At 51.2% G+C, this 19,850-nt stretch overlaps 2 protein-coding genes across 27 annotated transcripts in view; one reads left to right on the top strand and one right to left on the bottom strand.

The window, feature by feature from the left end:
- The window catches only part of MARCHF8 (membrane associated ring-CH-type finger 8), a 120,786-nt gene extending 114,744 nt beyond the window's left edge, over nucleotides 1-6,042 (top strand). For all 26 annotated transcript variants that reach the window (XM_070569339.1, XM_070569312.1, XM_008524302.2 and 23 more), the window contains 2 exons: nucleotides 1,653-1,800; nucleotides 2,191-6,042. In XM_070569339.1, coding sequence (XP_070425440.1) covers nucleotides 1,653-1,800; nucleotides 2,191-2,492 — 450 coding nt within the window. In that variant the 3' untranslated portion in view covers nucleotides 2,493-6,042. The remainder of the gene's footprint in view (nucleotides 1-1,652; nucleotides 1,801-2,190) is intronic.
- Nucleotides 6,043-14,567: 8,525 nt separating this feature from the next.
- Nucleotides 14,568-19,850, bottom strand: part of ALOX5 (arachidonate 5-lipoxygenase) — a 56,549-nt gene continuing 51,266 nt past the window's right edge. The window contains exons 9-14 of the mRNA XM_070569187.1: nucleotides 19,705-19,791; nucleotides 17,914-18,092; nucleotides 17,482-17,603; nucleotides 17,009-17,109; nucleotides 16,465-16,635; nucleotides 14,568-15,297 (exon numbers count right to left, since the gene is read on the bottom strand). Of these exons, the coding sequence (XP_070425288.1) occupies nucleotides 15,118-15,297; nucleotides 16,465-16,635; nucleotides 17,009-17,109; nucleotides 17,482-17,603; nucleotides 17,914-18,092; nucleotides 19,705-19,791 (840 nt within the window). The 3' untranslated portion in view covers nucleotides 14,568-15,117. The remainder of the gene's footprint in view (nucleotides 15,298-16,464; nucleotides 16,636-17,008; nucleotides 17,110-17,481; nucleotides 17,604-17,913; nucleotides 18,093-19,704; nucleotides 19,792-19,850) is intronic.

The following is a 19,850-nucleotide window of genomic DNA, read 5'->3' as shown; positions in this document are numbered from 1 at the left end:
ATTAACTGTTCATGTCTTGCCTCTGATTAGGACTGTGTATGAGAGATTAGTCTCTCTCTGCAGCACAAAGCACAGTATAATGTAGTAAATTTATTTGTGTATACCTGTGATAAGTGTTTGCTGGATGGGAGGGTGAGGGGTGCATGGGAAAAGAAAGGAACACAGGCATTGGGGAAAACAGAGCTGTCATCAGTCCCCATGTCATCGCTCCTGAGGGCAGCCTCGTCCTGCACGTACCTCTCTTGTAAACAACGACTGTTTGTGTACTATCTCCCTCCCTGTGCCCAGCAGAGAAGGCTTTGTTTGGAAGAATAAGGCTTGTTCTTATCTGAAGACTTTAATATGTCAGTTGCAGGGGGAATCTCATAATCAGAGAAGAGCACATGACAGTGCTGATTACATGCTAACTTACATGGCAGTAGAGCACGTGGGACATTCAGAGGAGTACCCAGTGTGGGCTGGCGCACTGGGGAAGTAGAGTGGTGGGAGCATCATAAGATGTCTGGGTGTTGAAGCAGTTCTTGCAGGGTCAATAGGATGTGGAGGTGAAGTGAAAGGAGTTGAGAGAGGTTAGATTGTCTAGTCTCAAGAAAAGCATACACCAAAAAGGTGAGGGTGAGCATTTCAGGAGAGTGTGAAAGGCTTGAACTGAGGTGTCTTAGGAAATAGCAGGAAATCAGGGAGCAGGGGAGCATTTTAGGAAGGAGGCCAAATGAAGATACTGCATCAAACCATAGCAGAAAGCAATCTTATGTTAGAGAAGGCAGGCGCAAACTACTTAAAAAGTGTTTTGCCCCATAAAAGACATAATTTATTCAGTACCTACTCTATGCTGGTCTCTCAAGCAAGTCTTATTGCATTTTGACCAATATAGATAATCCATGAGGCTCTGCTTTCAGCTTATCCTGCACAGAACCATCTGGAAAGAGACTGTGACTAGGGCTGGCAGAGGATATGCAGAGTGTTTACACTTTGTTCTTTTTCTCTACCTTTATGTGTTTTCTTCTGATTCCGAAACTGGTAATGAAAAAGAAAATCTGGCTATTTGGAGTAAATTATTGAGCTCCTAGAGGAGATGGGACTGGCAGAGACTGCTTGTACCAGGAACTCTTAGCATCGATTTCAAGCTGTTGCTGCCAAAGTAGCAGAGGACCAAAGAGTGAGCACCTTCTGCCATTGCCTTCACGACGTAGTGTGACCCATCTGCTAGTGTGTCATGGCGTCATCAACCCTTTTTTGCCCCTTACCCATGCCAGTCAGCAAGTCAGGGAAATTTAAAATGTGCCACCCGGGTCTTGGGGCCAACATGCTGTTTTCATCGGGACTGAAACCACAGAATCCTTTATCAAGCCATTTGGTGTCTGCTTGCAAGAATAAGCAGACAAGGGGATTGCTGGTGGTGGCTCTTAGCTCATCTCAGTCCCAGCTTCTTTTCATTGCATAGAAAGTTGGCTGTAGACAGAATGCCAGTGCCTGGTACCTGGTTGAAGCCAAGTGGTTTAAAGAGAACAACTTTGGGTATTTGGGTAAATTCATCTAGGGAAAAGGGGAGGGGAGGAAAGCCAATCTTACTCATCTACAATGCTCTCACCCAATTGGAGCCCTTTACGTCTGTGGGCCTGCGCCTCATGCTCTGTGTGTTGTCTTTCCAGTGGGAGAACTTGCAGATGACGGGCAGCGAGCGCAGGAAGATCATGTGCTCAGTGATATTTCATGTCATCGCTATCGTCTGTGTGGTCTGGTCTTTGTACGTGCTCATTGACCGCACCGTTGAGGAGATCAAGCAGGGACATGCAACAGGTATGTGCTCAGAGTGAAAGCGAGCTCAGCAGAGGGCCTAGGATTGGAACAATATTCCAGATTGATTTGCAAGTCAGACCTCAACGGTCTGGGTTTCTGGAGGCAGGCATCAATTATGAGGCACCAAGCATCCTTTTTGGATGTTTCTCTTGCCGTGGGTGTTTTTAAAACCCAGAAGAGATGAAACCATGGAGAGTGAGGCCCTCCACAGACTCCCTCCTGGAAGAGCAGGATGAGAGGAGGCAGACAGCCCCTTCTGCCCCACCTGTGACGAAGCAAGATGCGATGTGTTAAGAATCGCTGGTTATGGGAAGTTCAGAAGTTGCGTTTTATTTAGTTCACATCGTAAATAAGATCTGCTGATAGGCTAACCAAGTGTTTCCCTTCCAGGAATCCTAGAGTGGCCCTTTTGGACTAAATTGGTAGTGGTGGCCATCGGCTTCACTGGCGGACTTCTTTTTATGTATGTTCAGTGCAAAGTGTACGTGCAATTATGGAAGAGACTCAAGGCTTATAACAGAGTAATCTATGTTCAGAACTGTCCAGACACAAGCAAAAAGAGTACTTTTGAAAAATCTGCACTAACAGAGCCCAACTTTGAAAATAAAGATGGACGTAGAATCTGTCATTCCGACACAAGCTCTTCTTGCACAGAACCTGAAGACACTGGAGCGGAAATCATTCACATCTGATTGTGTGGGGGTGTAGTTTGCCTGGACATCCACGAACAGCTGAAGGAAATTGTTTACTGCCAACTGTTGTACCTTTTCTTCTGTCCTTTAATAGCATAGACCGGGCAGGTGACTATTTTTAATGGCTTCTCTTTTTCTAAACCCTCCTTAGTGAATCTCCTGGAGAGTCCTCACGTCGGCTGTGCACAGCGAGGTTCCACTTCTGTAGCACGTCCATGGGAAGGGAAGGTGGAGGACCCTGTGACGCTGTGCTGGGGAGCTGGCTGGGTTCTTGCCTGTGGTCTTGAGCAGCATGAGAGAATAAAATGCCAAACCTGAGGGGAGAGCAGCAGCAGGTGGCACCCAGAGCCTGAGGCGCCGCCTCTGCCAGTTGGCAGAGGCCCCACCTTGGAGCGGAGTGTTTGGGAGCCTGGAGTCACGATGAGGCGATTTCCCTCCTCACTAAGGACTGCCCAGGGGATGAGCTCTCTCTGCTGAGGCCAATGCTACCACTGACAGGTCTCTGAGCGGACAGGGGCTGCGGTGCTCTGTGCATGGTGGCAAGTGATTCACTAAGCAAACAGCACTTTACAAAAAGAGAATCTTTATTTTGTGATATGTGTGTCCAGTGGGATCCACACTTCAAAGAACGTCTCATTTTCAAACCTTCCCTTCGTGACCCTGATTATCTCTTTTACATTGTAATAGATCTAAAGCCTTTTTGCCTTACATAGTCTGAGAAACGTGAGAAACGTGACATCCACCCTGTGTCCATAAAAGGGACTTGTCCAAAAGTGGGACAAACAGATGTGAGGCTTTTTCATAACATTTCCTGGGAGTTAATGGATGCTAAATGGCAAGTTAAGCATAATTCCTGTGGTTTCGAGCCTGTTTTATGGGAAGTCTTTATGTCATAGGCCCACTCTCAAAGTTTCTTTTTTGTCAACACTGCAAAAGAAGGGTTTATGAGATCTAAATGAAACGAGAGAAAATGAGTAATTAGAACAAAATTGAATATTTAAGACCTGTTCCTTTACAGACCCGCCTCTCCAGTGTGCTGGCTTCACGCCGAGAGGGAGTGTGCACTGCGGGGCTCCTGGACGCCTGCACCTCGGCCAGCTTCTGCGCCTGGGAGAGCCTGTGCGTCACTGCCCAGGGCAGAGGCAGACAGGCTGGCTCAGGGACGAGGGCCCGGAGTGAGCAGCGAACTGCCATGGGCCACTGTGTCACTGCCCCCAGCCACACCCCCACCCGTTTGTCGCCTTAACTGGATTGAACAGAAAGGATCCTTTAAAAGGGGCCCCTGGCCCTGCTCTCAGTCTGTTCTGTCGTCAGGGATTATCTCCTGTACCATTTTTCATAAAACAAACAAAACCAAAATCACCACCATCAAATGGCCTTTGTCCCTTTAAAAAGTCTGCTTAAAATTCTATTTTTAAAAACCAGTTTCATCGCGCCAGGCAAATAAGAGTCTCCTGCAGGAGAACAGGCCCGAGGGCCTGCAGTGTGACAGGAGGACACCCTGAGCCTCCTCTCAGGCCGCTCGAGTCCTCAGAGCCGCCTCTGGGGAGTGAGGGCCCTGAGGGTCCTGCCCTCGGGCCTGGGCCTCAGGTGCTTCATCCGCCCTGAGAAGAGGAGGAAGTGGACACAAGATGGGTCCTTTGCCTTCCCCTGTGGAAGGCCTGTGGTTTGTTTTGAAAGCCAGGAGGAGGCTGCAGGTCCCCAAGCTCGCGGGGAGGGCATGTGCTCACGGGCTTTGCCCAGCCATCTCTTCCTGCCCAGGGTCTGGCTCATCAGAATCACTGTCCTGTCTAAGGAACTGCTCGGCTGTGACCTTCCTCCAGCCACAGCCGACCCCTGAAAATAGGTCAGCCTGCCCTCTCTCTGTCTCTCAGCCACATCCAGCCTGTGCCTGTGTTCTCTGTGCCCCAAAGTGCGATTACCCACGCCCCTTCTCAGCCTGAGGACACCAGGCAGCTAGACTGTCCACTCAGGAGGGCCAAATCAGAAAAGGGTTGTCCTTGCCAGCCACTAACAGCAGGTGAGCAGTCAAGTAAAGACTGGGAGAGATTTTTAAGTGGTTCCTTTCCCCCAGTGGAACCCTTTACGCTGAACTTGAAAAGCACCGAGAGGTCCCGTAGAGAGGAAAGCGTGCTTAGGTAGGGGTGGCGCCTGGGCAGTCCCGGTGTGGCTGGCACGTCCTCTGGCAAAGGTGCCTTTCCCCATGACTGTTGTGTTGCTCCCACGCCCGGCCATATTCTCCTGGGAAGCCCTCTCTGCCTGTCAGGAAGGCCTGACCCCATCTCGTCACCTCCAGCCGAGCTCCTTAAAAGCCTTCTGCCTGTGGACAGTCTGTCCCGTGTCCTTCTTTCTTCTCCTAGAATGGCACACAGCTGCCCCCTTGCCTTTCTCTTTTCTTGCAGGTTCTAGTTGAGCACATCTGACCCCATTCTTGGTCCCAGCTCCAACCTCTATCCTCCAGGGACTGACAGTGAGGCATGAAAGCCTAGCAGGGTCGTGCTGTGCTGCCATCTAGTGGGAACAGCAGGTCTGCCAGGTGTCCCTGTAGTCTGTCAGCTTGCCCTCCAGCTTCTTTTGGGGGTTGATTATTCCCCGGGTTTTCCTCAGTTTGCACCTGGCTCCAGCGGGAGGATGGGCACTTGGCTGAGCCATACGGGTACGCGGGATGAGCTCGTCCGTCTCAGGGCCAGGAGCGCTGGTAGTTGTGGGCCAGGCAAGCGGGAGGGGGAAGCAGCCTCGGGTGTCACCAGCCAGCCCTCTCTGATTTGGCCTTTACTCCCCCAAAAGTTACAGTACCATTCAAGGGCTTCTGACTTTGGCTGCCAGCAGTAATTTGTTTTTTTGTCCAAGTTTAAGATTTTTCTGGAAACCATAAAAGGCCTCTTCCTACTCCAGGCCTCTAATGTCTCTTCCTTTTTTGCTTCAATCTACTCTTTCCAATCTTATGGGTCTAGTTCCCAAACCTACCGCTGTGCCCTCCGTGGCTACGGACATGCAGGCCCCAGGCGGTTGGGCCACTGCCAGAGCCTCAGGTAATGCCGCAGGGTTGGAGCTGCTCCTGCGGCCTGGTGGGGCACAGGGTGGAGGAGGACGGGCCAGCAGGGCGAGGCCCGCAGTGCTGTGAATTGGGCCTGTGCAAATACACTTTGAAATACTTTCCCTTTTGGATCTGATTTGAAATATGCAGCTTCTGTCTCCAGCCCAAGGAAAGACCGGAACAGAGGTAAATAAAAGCATTTATCTTTGTTTGGGAAGGAATTAAGTTGTGCGGCTCATCACCTACTTAGATGCAATGTTTATAGAAAGTTGATTGTTAATAAAAACCAAATTTACACTGGCATGTGTGGGGTAGTTTCTAAAAGGCACTTCACATTTGAAGTTTTTCTTAACTTAGGAAGTTTCTAGTTACCTAAATGTCTAGTTTTGTATCCTTTTGTGTATGCTCACTGTTTCTCAGTATTACCACTTGAATAATTCTCTGTACAGGGGGGTTGTTTGCGCTATACCTGGGGTGTCTACTTGCAGCAATAAAGCATTTCTTTAAAAAGGAGCTTTACCATGCAAGTGTTTTCCTGCAGGAGGCTGCGGCGTGGGCGCACGCTCCGCAGTCCTGATCCCTTTCCGAGTTCTTCTGGCCTGCGTGTCAGGGAGGAAAATCATCCCATCTCTGGAGGTGTCTCTTCCTCAGTCTGTCCCTGCAAGGGAGGGTGGCCCCCCCAGTCACTGGTGGTTGGTGGAGAGGGAGGGTTGTGGAGGGCGTGTGGGCGCGGCAGTGAAAACCGAAGCAGTTCACAGGTGCGCTTATTTCAACCATCCGGGCTCTACTTGGACTCACTGACCTGAGAGGAGCCAGACTGAAGTTCAGGGTGTGAATGGCAACATGACTGTTGGAATAGTCGACTGCTTAACTAACCTTATCCATTTACTGAACCACAGCCCAGCTGAGGGGAGAACCAGGGAGGACCAGCAGGATTGCTGCCCATGGTTTAGCCCGGCTGCATCTCCTGGCTCCTGACTGGGCTTCCCTGAGTAATGGCAGTGCCACTGACCCTCCAGTCTCAAGACTGCGTACGACTACAGCACTGTGAGTGCTGAGGGGGGCACACGGCCTTACCTGTGCACCAGGTGGAGGGAGGGAGGCCGGGATTCCTGGGGACATGCTGTGCCCTTGGTGAGCCAGGAGAATTCATCCACAAGTTAAGGGCACCACGGTAGGCTGCCAGGAGAAGTGTCCTCTTGCCTGCCTTCTGTGGAGAAAAGGTCCCCAGAACTGAGTGGAGCTCTTGAGGCTCCAGTGGAGGACGTGACCGCAGAGCAGCTGAACCTGCTTAGGGATGTGCTTGTAGTAAGGAGGGAAGCCAGGATGCGCCCTGAGCTCAAGCGCGCAACTGTTGGTGGGAGGGAGTGGTGAGGACGGGGAGCTGAAAGAGGAACCGGCTTCTGTAAGAAGGTGAGATGGGGGCTCTGAAGAGGAGTTTCTATGCTTTGGGGACCAGATGGATTTAATGAGTTTGGCTGAAGAAGACATCAAATGGGGTCTTGTCGCAGGCAGGCTTAAGACAATGCTGCCCCCAGCCCTTTCTGCCCTTTGACACCCGCCAAAATGATGGGCGTAGGGCTGCTGCATGGCACACCTCTAGGGTGCACTTTTAATCCTCTGTGTCAGGGGGTGGCCAGCCTCCTGTTTTGTAAGTAAACTTATGGGCATACAGCCGTACCTGTTCATTGCCATGTTGTATTCAGCTGATTTCCTTCTACAATGGCGAAGGTGAATAAAGGGACAGATGGTATGGCCTGCAGAGCCTAAAATGTTTATGTGACCCTTCATAGGGAACGTGCGCCATCCCTTGGTCTGTGTGAATGGTGCCCCTGGAGTTGCTGGCACACAGCCATGTGGTGTCAGAGGCATAGACGAGCCCCTTTCCAAGGCCTGTCCTTTTTCCCAGGCTCAGAAGTGCCACGGTGACCAGGAGTCCTGTACTCCTCTACATTGCCAGATCTGGAAGGAGCTGAGAGGGGCAGTTCCAGAGGGTAAGAGGGAGAGGGGAAGAGCACGCTTTCCTGAGTTGACAGTTCCTCTGGGTGGCAGGGCCCAGCTCCTGGACCATCAGAGAAGCCTTGTCTGCCCTGCCTCTCCCAAGCTGCCTCTTGAAGCTGAAATGAGAGGAGCAGAGTCCAGACTCTGCTGGCGTGATCGTCCCCTGCACATGACGGGAGGGGTCTGGAAGTCAAGGGGTCCAGGGAACCAAGCCTGGGCTCCACTTTGATCCCCGTACCACCTTCCATCTCCAGGTGAGAAGCACAGTGTCAGGCACTCCCCTAGAGCTGTGCTGGCTCGGGTGTGGTTCCTGGCACTGCTGTGGCATAGTCGGCAGGAACATCAGGGGAGATAGGGGAAAAAAGCAATGTAGGTTGTGTTGTGAGAAGGAGTAGAGTTGTCCATTAGTCGTATTATTCTACTTTCTGTTGTTTAATGTCCTGGTATGAAGTGGTGCTGATAGTAGGTGGGAGCTTTTGGTGGGAGTGTTTTTTGTTGTTTGGTTGGTTCTTATCAATAAGAACTTGGTAACCCAAACGTCCCTCCAGATTTTTTTCAAAACTTTTCTGGTCCATAAAATCCAGTCTTCTGGGTACCCTGGTGCAGAGGCTCTTTCCTCAGCTGCAGGAGGTGTGTGGTCCCTCAAGGACTGAGTGAGTGCCGTCTTACACTCCCAGGGAAACGCCCAAAGCTTTTATCTGATTTTCACAGTGGTCTGTGCTTCCTCTCCGCATCTCTCCCCCGAACTAAGAACAGCTACTCTAGTCTGACCCCTGCGTGTAGCTGGGAAACTGAGGCCCAGCGAGGGCATTGCTCTAGTCACACTCTGACTCACAAGACTCTCCTCCCTCCCTACCCTGGAGATCTCAGCCAGTTTCTGGGGTGTTTGGGAGGAAATGCAGCCAATTTCCAATTCTCCCGCCCACTCTGAGTCAGCCCTGCAGAGGCCCAGGCCCAGGGATCAGAGTTGGCATCTCTGGGCTCATTCCACCATCGGAGATGGAGGAAGTGAGGGAGGCCGTGGGGTTCCTGGAACTGTGCTGCCTGCTGGGTTGAACTAGTAGCTCCCCGGTCAACCTCTGATCTGTTGCAGTCCTGCCCACCCGAGACCTGGCGGCAAAGGCTTCACTGCTTCAGAGGCACTTGAGGTAGATTCTGAAAATGTTGGCGATGAAAGGTGCTTTGGTTTGGTGCAGGATCACCAGAGGCATCGCGGAAGAGCGGCAGCTCGGCCTGGTAGACCCGGCTCCCCTCAGCCTCTCATGGGTTCCTGCTCTTGGCTGAGCTTCATCAGTGTCCTCACCTGTGGAGTGGGGCTGCCCAGTCCTGCTGTGCCCCCTCCAGGGCAGCTGGGAGATGAAGGCAGTACTAACCAGTCTCCCCGTTGCCCTTGTTAAAGGATCTGCTCAGAGCTCCTTCTTCCAGGCCTGGAAGGACAGCAGGCTGGAGGCAGGTAAGAAGGGACCCAGGGCCCGGCACCAGCAGCCCAGCGCAGCTCTGCCCCTGGCTCTGCCTAGGACGTGCTTGCTGCTCCTCACCGCTTGGAGTGTCAGGCCAGCGGGAGGAGGATGACCCCGGGGCTACAATCGAGCTGACCAGATGGCCAGGGGGCTGGCCTCTCTTTGGAAAAGATGAAAGGTCTGATGAAACACTCAGGGTAGGGGCAGGGCTTAGGACAATCAAAGCTGTCAGCATGGTAAAAGCAAAAGAGGAAGGAAGTCAAACTCAGCCCCTTTGCCAGGGGAAGGCCCTGGGCAGGAGCAGTGCTCGGCCCTGCTGGGAGGGCAGTGCCCAGGCTTCTGAGCCATGGTCAGAGAGGCGCGGCATCACATATTTCATGTGTAAATGAAGCACGATGCAGTCACGTGACACACCACTTCACAGCTGGCTTTTTCCCCTAACAACCAGTCTAATATTTTTCTAGGGTGGAACATACATATCGACCTTATTCTAACTAATGCAGAATTTAGTTAACTAAATTCACTAAATCCTTATTGATATAGATTTTTAAGTGTTTAATATTAGAAACGAATTGTTGTTACTAGAAACAAGGCTGAAATCCACATCCGGGCCATTTATCTTTGCACGCTTGGCTGCGTGGGGTTAGAAGGGAGGGGTAGTTCTGAAGATAAATTCCTAGAAGTAGAAAAAAGGGGTAGAGACATTTTAACTTTGAAGTTGCAAAACTGATCTCCAGAATTATTCACTTAGCTTCCCACTGTGAGAATGTGTCTTTCCTTACATTGTCATGAGGCTTTTTAATTTGTCACTAAAATGATTGATTGGCATTCCCTTGTGTCTCGTTGATGTTTTTTCACTTTGCATGTCTCAGATAAATGAGCTGGAGCATCTTTTGTTTACTGCCCATGTCTGTTTAAAGTTTTTTAATTTTTAAAAAACCCACAATAGATCTCTTTTCATTGTAGATAAACACAAATCCAGGCATATTTTTCAGTCTTTCAACATTCCTATCATAGGAGGTTTAAATCCTGCCTCAGCTATTTAACCAGCTGGATGAACTCAGGCAATTAATCTCTCTCCGATCTTCCTTACTCAAAAATTAGTAATGATAACCTCAACTCTGAAAGGTGGTTGTTGGGATCAAATAAGAGAATATCCATAAGGTGCCTGGCCCATAGGAGGCTCTCCACAAATGGCAGCTACCATTTTAATTTTCATCTTTTTTATTGAGGTATAATTAACAAAGTTTCAATAGTTATATAGTGAGAATACATATATCCTAGATTCTACAATTCGCATTTTGCTATATACGCTTTACCACATTATCTCCCTCTATTCATCACTCTATCTTCCATCTTTTTTTTCATGCATTTCAGAGGAAATGGAAAGAGTAAGTATACTTCACCCCAACCACTTCAGTCTGTAGCATTACCTAGAATATTTGTTTATGGTTCTTTATGTTCTTAGGTAAAATTTACATACAGTGAAATGCATAAATCTTCAGTTAGGGTTTGATGAGTTTTGACAAATGTATCCACCTGTGTAACCCAAACCCCTATTAAATCCAGAACATTCTCTCAATCCTGAAACTTCTCATGCCCTTTTCCAGTCCACGCCTGTCCCCATACCTCCCAAGGTAAAGATTGTTCTGATTTTTTGTTTTCAGCTTGCCCTAAAATTTAATTTTAACAGAGTCACACAGTATATACTCTTTTGTGTAAGCGTTCTTTCAGTCAGCAGAATGTTTCTGAGTTTCTTCTATGCTATTTTATTGGTTAGCTCATTCCTTTTTATTGTTGAATAGTATTCCACTGCATGGATATGCCAGTCTCTTCATCCATTTTCTTACTGCTGGATACGTGAGTTGTTTCCAGTTTTTGTCTCTTATGAATAGAACTGCTGAGAACATTTTTGTGGACATATGTTTTCATTTCTCTTGGTAAACACCTAGGAATGGAATGCTGGTTCAGAGAGAGTAGGGATATCTTTGGTTTTATAAGAAACGAAACAGATCTTTTTCCAAAGCAAGTGTACCATTTTATATCCCTACTGACAATGTGTGAGGGGTCCAGTTCTTTCATTTTCTTGCCAACATCTGGTGTTGTCAGTCACCAACATAAAATACAAGAATTTTTCTATTCTTATAGATGTGTAGTTGTATTTCATTGTGGTTTTAATTTGCATTTTCCTAATAACTAATGATGTGGAGCATCTTTTTATGTGCATCTTATGTGCTTATTTGCCGTATGTAAATCTTCCTATCTGTCTCTTTATGTCAGGGGCTGGCAAACTACAGCCCGCTGGTCAAATCTAGCCCATGGCCTGTTTTTGTAACACCCTTGAGCTAGGATTGTGTTTTACATTTTTAAGAGATTGTTTTTAAAAATACAACAGATTGTATGTAACCTGCCAAATCTAAAATGTTTTACAGAAAAAATTTGCTTCCCCTGCTGTATATATTTAAAGTGTGTATCTTGTATAAAGCATGTTGTTGGGTATTGATTTTTAAAATCTATTCTGATAATCTCTGCCTTTTAGTTGGAGTTTTTAGTCCACTAACATTTGATGTAATTATTGATATGGTTGGTTCTTTGTCTACCATTTTATTGTTTGATTTGTTTGTCCCCTCTGTTTTTCTTTGTTCCTCTTTTCCTACTTTCTTTTAATTATTTATGTATTTTTAGAATTCCATTTTAAGTCATCTATGGGTCCTTAGCTATACATTATTTTTAATGGCTGCTCTAAGTATCATAATCTACCTATTTAAATTTTCACAAGCTACTTAGAATTAACATTGTACCACTTGATGTAAGATGTAGAAACCATTAGACCAAAAAAGTCCATTTAATACCCATTGTCTTTTATGCTACTTCACATGTGTTATGCTTACGTGTATTATAAATGCCACATGACAATGTTACAATGTTTGCTTTAAACAGTCATGTGTATTTTAAAGGAATTAAGGGGGGAGTCTCTTCATTCACCAAATATTTACCATTTATAATAGTTGTCTATCCTTCTTGAGGATCTGAGTTTCCATCTGGTGTCATTTCCCCTCAGCCTGAAGAATTTCCTTCAGCATTTCTTGTAGTGTGGATCTCCTGGTGATAGATTCTCTTAGTTTTATTTTACCTGAAAATGTCTTTATTTTCATACTTGAAGGAAGTTTTTGCTGATTACAGAATTCTGTGTTGGTGATTGTTTTCATTCAAGGCTTTCTAACGCTCTTCCACTGTCTTCTGGCCCTCACAGTTTCTGATGAAAAGTCGTCTATAATTCAAATCATTCCATTATATATGTCACTGTTTTGAAGACTTTTCTCTTTAACTCTGGTTTTGAGGACTTTGACACTGAAATATGGTTTTCTTTGTATTTATTCTGTTTGGGTTTGGCTGAACTTCTTGAAGCTATAAATTTATGTCTTTCACCAAATTTGGGACTTTGTGGACTTTATTGCTCCACATATTTGTTCTGCCCCATTCTCTTTCACTTCCCCTCTTCTTCTGGGACTCCAATTACATGTTTGTTAACTTTTGATATTGCCTACAGATCTGAGGCTCTATTTATGCAAAAAGAAAATTCTCTCTGTAGTTCAAATTGGATCATTTCTATTGATCTATCTTCAAGTTCACGGTCTCTTTGCTCTGCCATCTCTGTTCTGCTAGTAAGCCCCTTCAGTTATTCTTTTCCATATATTTTGAGTTCCATTTGGTACTGGTTCGTCCCCTCCTCCTCCCCTCCTCATTCTTCCTTCTTTCTTCTACCTCTTCCTTCCCCTGCCCCTCCTTCTACTTCATCCCTCTCCCTCTCCTCCTCTTCCTCTTCTTCTATGTTTAATTTTCTGCTGAGATTTCCTATCCTTTCATAAACTGATAGCATATTTCCTTTAACTCCTTGAGCACAGCTATAAAAACTTCATTAAAATCACTGTCGCCTAATTCCAACATCTGGGTCATCTTGTGACTAGTCTCTCTTGGTTGTCTTTTCCCTTGAGACTAGGTCACGTTTTCCTAATGCTCTGTACGTTAAGTAATTTTGGATTGTGCTCTGTCTGTCGTGAATGTTATTTTGTAGAGATTCTGAGTTCTGTTATACTGCTTGGAAGAGTGTTTTTTTTTTTTTAAGCAAGCAGTTAACTTGGTTGAACTTAAACTGAAAACTGTTTGAAAGATCAAATCTCAGTTTGTTTTATCTTCAATTGAGCTGTTTGCAGTTGGCTCCATGCCTGGGTGGCTGAGGGGTCAGGCAGAGATTTGGATGGTGTTTATGCACAGAATTGGGGCTTTTCCTCCTCTGTGGCAGCAATGGAGCTGTGCTACTCAAATATCCAGCAGCAGAGAACAGAACTGACTCACAACTCTGGTTGCTACACCTTTGGATCTCTGTGACACTCATGCCTGCATCATTTTTCTCATTCCTGCTTAATGCAAGATTTCTGTAATGGGCACCTTTGTTTGAGGACTCCCTATTAGCTGGAGCAAGACTTTCTTAGCAGTACACTGCAATCTGAAGCCCTTTATACTCAGTCTTTCCTTCTCTCTCTTCTTCCACATGTGTCAGACCTGCATCACCACCCTTGCCTGCTTCTCTTCCTCCCTGCTCCCTCCTCCTGTCTCGCATGGCCTTGTGGGTAATAAAAGTTGGTATGTTGGCTCTTGTGGGGACATGGAGCTGAGTGCCTCCACCAAGACCATTTGTTTATGGGGTCTGTCACCAAGGTCATTCACAAGTTGGTGGGCAGTTCTCAGAGGGATGGTAGGAAGTCTTGGGCAGTAAGAGGCTGTACCTCAGTCTCTCTAGTACCCACCCCAATGGCCAAGTTTCCTCAGGGGGACTTGTGGTTTCAGGAACACATGCACACCTTCTCTCATGCCATCTTGGCCCTGGTGGAAGCCTTTTACCCAAACACTGAGCTGCTGGCCTGCCACATCAGGTACACCTTCCAGAAATCCTGGAGACCTGTGGACCCAATTCTGAAGCCAGGACCTGGGGGCTGTGGGTTGGGTATGTGTGTAGGAGGAGACAGTGGCTCACCATGCCCAGGCTCAGGGCTGGCTCTGCTTCTTGGGCCTTGGGGAAAAAAATACATTGTTATTTTAAGTCATGTTGAGTTCCCTGCTGTAGAAGAAAGCAGTCCCCAGCTCCTGAGACAATGTCTGGAATCTGTCCATTAGGTGCCCTGCCAGGAGGAAAATGAGGGAGCAACAGGCTGGTGCCTTATGCCAGTTCTGGGCCAGCGCCAGGCCACAGAAACAAGTAAGGTAGTTTCTTTGTCCTCCAGGAGCTCGGAGGACCACATAAGAGGACAACAACAGAGGTCTGGACAAAGCCTTGGGGGAGAGATGAACTCTATCTGGGCAACCAAGGATGCCTCCCCAGAGGCGATGACACTGGGATATGTTCTGAAGAGTCGGAGCTTTCAGGGCAAAGAAGAGGAGAAAAGCACCTTCTATCCGGACTGGGGTTGGGGGCGCCTTTTGCCTAGATGGAATCACAATGATTATGGCTTTTTTTGCTGAGGGGAGGGGCATGAGTTGTTTGGGGCAACTGGAACATAGCATGTGGAAGGAGACCTATTTTTAAAAGCACTCCTTTATTTTTATGACAACCAATCCTTAATTCATGTAACAGAAATTTATTTGGGAACCTACTATATGCAAGACATTGGACGAAGCATAAATAGAACAGAAAATAATCCTTTCACGTCTCCAACAAGAATGAACGTCTACCAGTTAGCCTGATTGGCTGTTGCTGCCTGGTGTGGAAGGCTGAGCTGGGCACAGGGCAGGAAGCTACCCAGTCCTGCCCCGTGTACGAGGGGTCCCCGCGGTATTTACACACTTTGCTCCAAGAATGAGATTCACCAAAGACTGAGGAGCGAACAGGAAAATGCACCAAAGCTTAGCTAAAACGTGGCCCAACCTGGGGCAGCCTTTGGTTTGAAGCCAGTCAGCCTGGGGCCTGAGGGCAGAATTCCCAGGAATCTGGGTCCTAAGGAGCGAGCTGCCAGGAGGCCTGCCCGTGGCCACCCCAGGATCCCGCCAGCCCGCGCAGGCTGGAGTCTGGGCGCCAAGCCCAGCCTTGAGCAGCTGGCTGTCCTAAAGTGAGACCGGCTCAGGCAACCACTCAGATAGCCACACTGTTGGGAATCCGGTCTGGGGACAAGTAGTAATACGGCAGCTTCTTGTTCTTGTTGCGCTCGGCGATCACGCTGACGATGGCGTCAAGGTTCTTGCGGAATCGGGCCATGGCCTCCTTTACAGGCTTCTCGATGAAATGCTCCTCTGGGTACATGCCCAGGTATAGCTGAGGGCCCAAACACCGACAGACGGGCCTTGAGCCATCCCCACACACCGCCCCTTGGGAGGCGAGGGAGGGAGCCTGTGCCCATCTTCCCATGTCCACCTTCTGCCGCCTGCTGAGTGAACTCCAAGAATGCTCCTGGGCTGAGGCCTCACAGATAAAGGGAAAAATGATGGCCCTGCTACAGCTGTAGGGTGGCTAAAAGGACACGTGATGGTGTAGGCGAATGGGAGGTTGGCGGTGGTCCTGGCTGTGGGGGCCTGTCGCTGTGGAGCCCTGCTCTGCCCTGTCCTACACAGCACTCCTGCCTTCCCCCCTGGCCTCAGGCCGCAGGGACGCAGGGCCTGCGCTGGCCTTCTCTCCAGCCCAGGACGGCCACAGCCGGGCCCTAGTGGGGTGGTGTGCTCATTCACACACTCACACTGGTGTCTGCAAATTAAAACTGGACATATCTTTTAAAAAACGATTGAATTGTTAGAATTGGCAAGTTTCATACCCAGGCTGGAAAGGGTGGGAGAAACATCACATGCTATCGATGGGGTTTGGCATTTAGTTTGTGGCGGGCAGTTCAGTTTCAAGCAATTCCTCTACTAGAAATGTGTCCTCTGGCCCCACTGAACACACAGGCAGAGACACATTTACAGGATGTGAGTGAGGGACCAACGCATTAGCAAAGGCCCCAAGGCAACTTCAACACCCATGAAAATGCCAGGGCTCTGGGGCTGGTTGGACTGGTCCAGTCATTCTGTGCAGCACTGAGCCAGGGGGCTGTGTCTACAGGGATGCCCAGCTTCGAGATTAGGTTTAAACAAGGTGTACGGGCATGCACTGTCTCGAAGGAGACCCAGGAAACTCTCAGTTGTTGCCTCTGGGGTGTCGGGGAAACACATGTGAAAGAGCTTTGTCAGTGGCTGGGGGTGGTGGGTGTGCCCTGGTGGGAAAGTCCCCAGTGGAGCAGAGTCCCTGTGCTCACCTGCCCCGCCCCCCCCAAGCTCTGGCCAGGCTGAGGCCTGAGGACTTCTCGGGCCCCTCCAGCCTTAGAAGTCAGGATGCCTGGCTGGCAGGTGCCCAGCCTGAGCCCCGCATCACAGACCCCTGAGGTTGAGAAATGGGTTAAACCCAGGTAACCTGCCCACCAGAGGAGGCAGAACAGCCTCTCCGCCACCTCACCTCATTCTCTTGGAACTGGCTCAGCGCCCACACTGCACCCAGATGCCAGCAGGAGCGGCCGCGGTCTGGCAGCGTGTCCACGATCTGCTCGATGGTGACTATGCCCTTGGCCGTCGGTGGCGGGGCCCGCATGGTGGGGGGGGCATTGGGGATCCAGGAGCACCAGTCATACTGTGGGGGCAGCCACGGACGCACGTGGGCCCTCCTCAGCCAGCCGCTGCCCACTGCAGCCGGCCAGCCCACACCTGCCCGACTGGAGGGCAGCGGCCCGGCCACCAGTGTCTCCTCCCCCTGTCCCCTTCTCCTGCCGCAGCAGGGCCTGGGCCGTCCCTCCACAGGCCCTCTCTGTGGCCGAAGCCCTCAGCTTTGTGGGCAGAATTCCCATGGGAACACCCGGTTCCTGGCCCTGGGGCTGCCAAGGTAGCCCCCCTCCCCACCTCCCCAGGGAAGACTGGGAAGAAGGCCGCCCTGCCCGGCCACCAGGAGCAGTCAAGGTGACCTGGGCAATTTCCGGCCTGGGGGGGCTCGCCCTGCCCTTGCCCACCTGGCCAAAGTTCACCGCTGCGTGCTGGGCCGAGGCCGTGAAGATGACCACCGTCAGGTACTCGCACAGCTGCTCCCGGCTCTTGAGGGACTTGGGGAAGCCTGGGGTGGAGCCACCGGCTGGCTGAGGCCCCATCCCGGGAGAGACACCTGACCAGCGGAGACCCACCTCACCCCTACCCCGACCCTGGGTTCCCACACAAGTGCTGGAGGGCCCAGGCAACAGCAAGATACATTGGGAGGGGATAGCAGATTGGCCCAGTGTTCCAGATATTTCTGACCCGGGCTCCTAAGGGCCACAGAAAGCCTCTGAGATGTCCCTGTGAGGCGTACTGGTAGGCAGGGGTCCCTTGGGGGCTCTGGCTCCAGCATCGGGTGCTAAAGTGGAGGCCACAGGCCAGCACTGTCCAAGGAAAGTCGGAGGTGCAGGGAAGAACAGAAGAGGAGCTGGGAGGAGAGCCAGGGCGGCCCTACCTGAGGCCTTCTTGCCTCGCATGCCGTACACATAAACGTCCTTCACGAAGTCCTGCAGCTCCTGGTCCTCCACCACCACCTGGTCACTCTCATAGTAGATGTTCACCACGTCGGCCGTGAACCTGGCGCAGGAGGAGGGGCCCAGCTAGGAGTGGGTGGCCTAGCCGGGGCCTGCAGACCTGTGCCCCCGCACCCCAGGGCAGGGCATCATGGTGACCCTGTCACTTACTCTCTAATGTCCAGACTCAGGTCGCACACATACCTCCCCCCACACACCCCCATTCCCCCATCAGTGCCCTGACAATGGAGCCAGGCCCCTGGCCCACTGAGTCAGCAATCTAGGCATCGGGCCTGGTCCGTCAATGCCCGCGCCCACTCTGCCAGGCCCTCCGCTCCTGCGCAGAGCGTGTCCCACAGCCCCCACGCACTCACGTCTTGATGGCCTCCCACACCAGGAGCCCGTCGTCCCGGTAGAAGTAGTAGGGAATGTCCTCTGTGCTGTCCATGCCCCGGGCCTTGATGGCCTCCGGGAAGCACAGGGAGGGGTAGGTCAGGTCCCGCATGGCCTTCTGCACCATCTGCACGTGCCCACCGCCCCCTGTGGCGTTGGCCTTGAGTGGGAGGGGAGAGGCGCTGTGAGCTGAGGCCGGATCCCCGTCTCCAGCCTTACAGCCCCAGAGCTCGCCATGAGAATCTGTGAGCGGGCAGTGGGTGGCCAGGCATGCAGAGGGGCAAACCAGTGTCCTGTGAGGCGGGGTAGGAGGGACGTTCACTCAGAGAACGCCAAGGCAGCCAGGTGAGGCGGTTTCAGGGAGGAGCCGCTGCCGGATCTAATGCGAGGGGCTGAAGCGGAGAGGGAGGGCAGGGACTGGGGCAGTCGCAGGAGGGAGGGGCGAGCTCCCACCCCAGGAAGGCGGCGGGGACACCTGGCAGTGTGGGGCCTGGGCTGGGGCAGCCCTCGGGCCTGCTCTAGTTCTGAGCACAGGCTGCTCAGGGTCCGAGCACTTCTGTCAGTGACCTCATCTTTCGGCTAAAGAGAAGGGCAGATTGGCAGCCCGCGGGACCCACTCAACTCTGCTGAGGGCCTGTCGTGTGCTTAGGTGAGGGCTGGAGAGGTGCTCAAGGTGGGACACTGGTCCTCCTCCCAGCTGCAGAGAGGCAGGCGCACACACGTGCTCGCAGGCCTGCACGGGCACACACTGTGGCTGGCAGTCGGGGCACAGAATCTTCAGAGGAGGACTGGGGTGCTGGGACCCAAGCAGGACCAATCAGAGTTGCTCCCTACTGTTTTCTATTTGGATGGGAGGTAGTGGCCACTGGGAGGAACATGAGCCTGGAGCTTGCTGTGAATGGTTCTGTCCCCCTCTCATGGGGACAAGCCTGTCTGCAGAGCCTGCCTGGGAGAATGGGGCCAACACAGTTTAAAGAAAGAAAGAAATGGGAGCCAGCGTGCTTGCACCCTGGCGGCATCGTCTGAGGCTCCCTCACCCCATTAGGTCCAGGTGCAAGAGATAATACATTTCCTGTCCAGCTGCCGCTGGTGTGAGTTGGGTTTGTCATTTGCAAACAGTGGCCCAACCTTGGTGATCATATGGCGGCTCACTAAAGGGAGGGAAGGTTGCGGGGAGGGCTACCACGAGGGGCTAGGCTTGGTAAGGTTACAGAGGGTCAAAACGGGGTGGGGTGCTGCCTGAGAGAAGGGGAGGGGTGGGGAGGGACCCAAGGCTCCACTGAGGGGGAGAGCGGGTTGGGGGTGCTGAGCGCCTGGAAGGGCAGAGGGTGGGAGGCTGTGCTCAGAGTGATGGGCGGCAGAGCAGGAGAGGAGACGCAGGGCCCTAGTGTGTAGGAGGCGAGGAGTGGGTGCCAGGAGATAGGGTAAATACCCACACGCCTGAGGACAGTGTCGGGGGAGGTGACAGGGAGTCGACAGGGAGGAGGAAGAAATGTTGGGGAGCAGCAGGCAGAGCTGGGAAGAGGAGAGCTCGCCTGGGGGCTGCGTGGAAGGGGCAGGACACTGGCCAGAGGACCTGGGGAGCCTTCACAGGGAGCGCCTCCAGCGTCCCACCCTTCCCAGGCCTCCGCCCCTGTGACGCCAGGGGCCTGGGCTCCTGAGAGGAAACCTGGACCTCAGCTCAGGGGTGGCGGGGAAGTCACCGAGGCTCTGAGAAGTGGGTGCCCGCCAGGCTGGGCTCTTCCCGGCACGCAGGGGGCGGGGACACCCACCTTGTCAAACAGGCCATACTCGCAGATGAGCTGCTCGCGGGCCTTGGTGTTGATGGCGATGGTGAACCGCACATGTGCCACCAGGAGCTGAGTGGAGGAGCAGGAGAGGATCTCAGAGAACGCCTCCTGACCAGCGCTGCCCCTCC

Source organism: Equus przewalskii, chromosome 1, assembly GCF_037783145.1.
Source record: "Equus przewalskii isolate Varuska chromosome 1, EquPr2, whole genome shotgun sequence".
Classification (NCBI taxonomy): Eukaryota; Metazoa; Chordata; class Mammalia; order Perissodactyla; family Equidae; genus Equus; species Equus przewalskii.
Note: the sequence above shows the minus strand (reverse complement) of the source record. Positions and strands in the feature narration are given on the sequence as shown.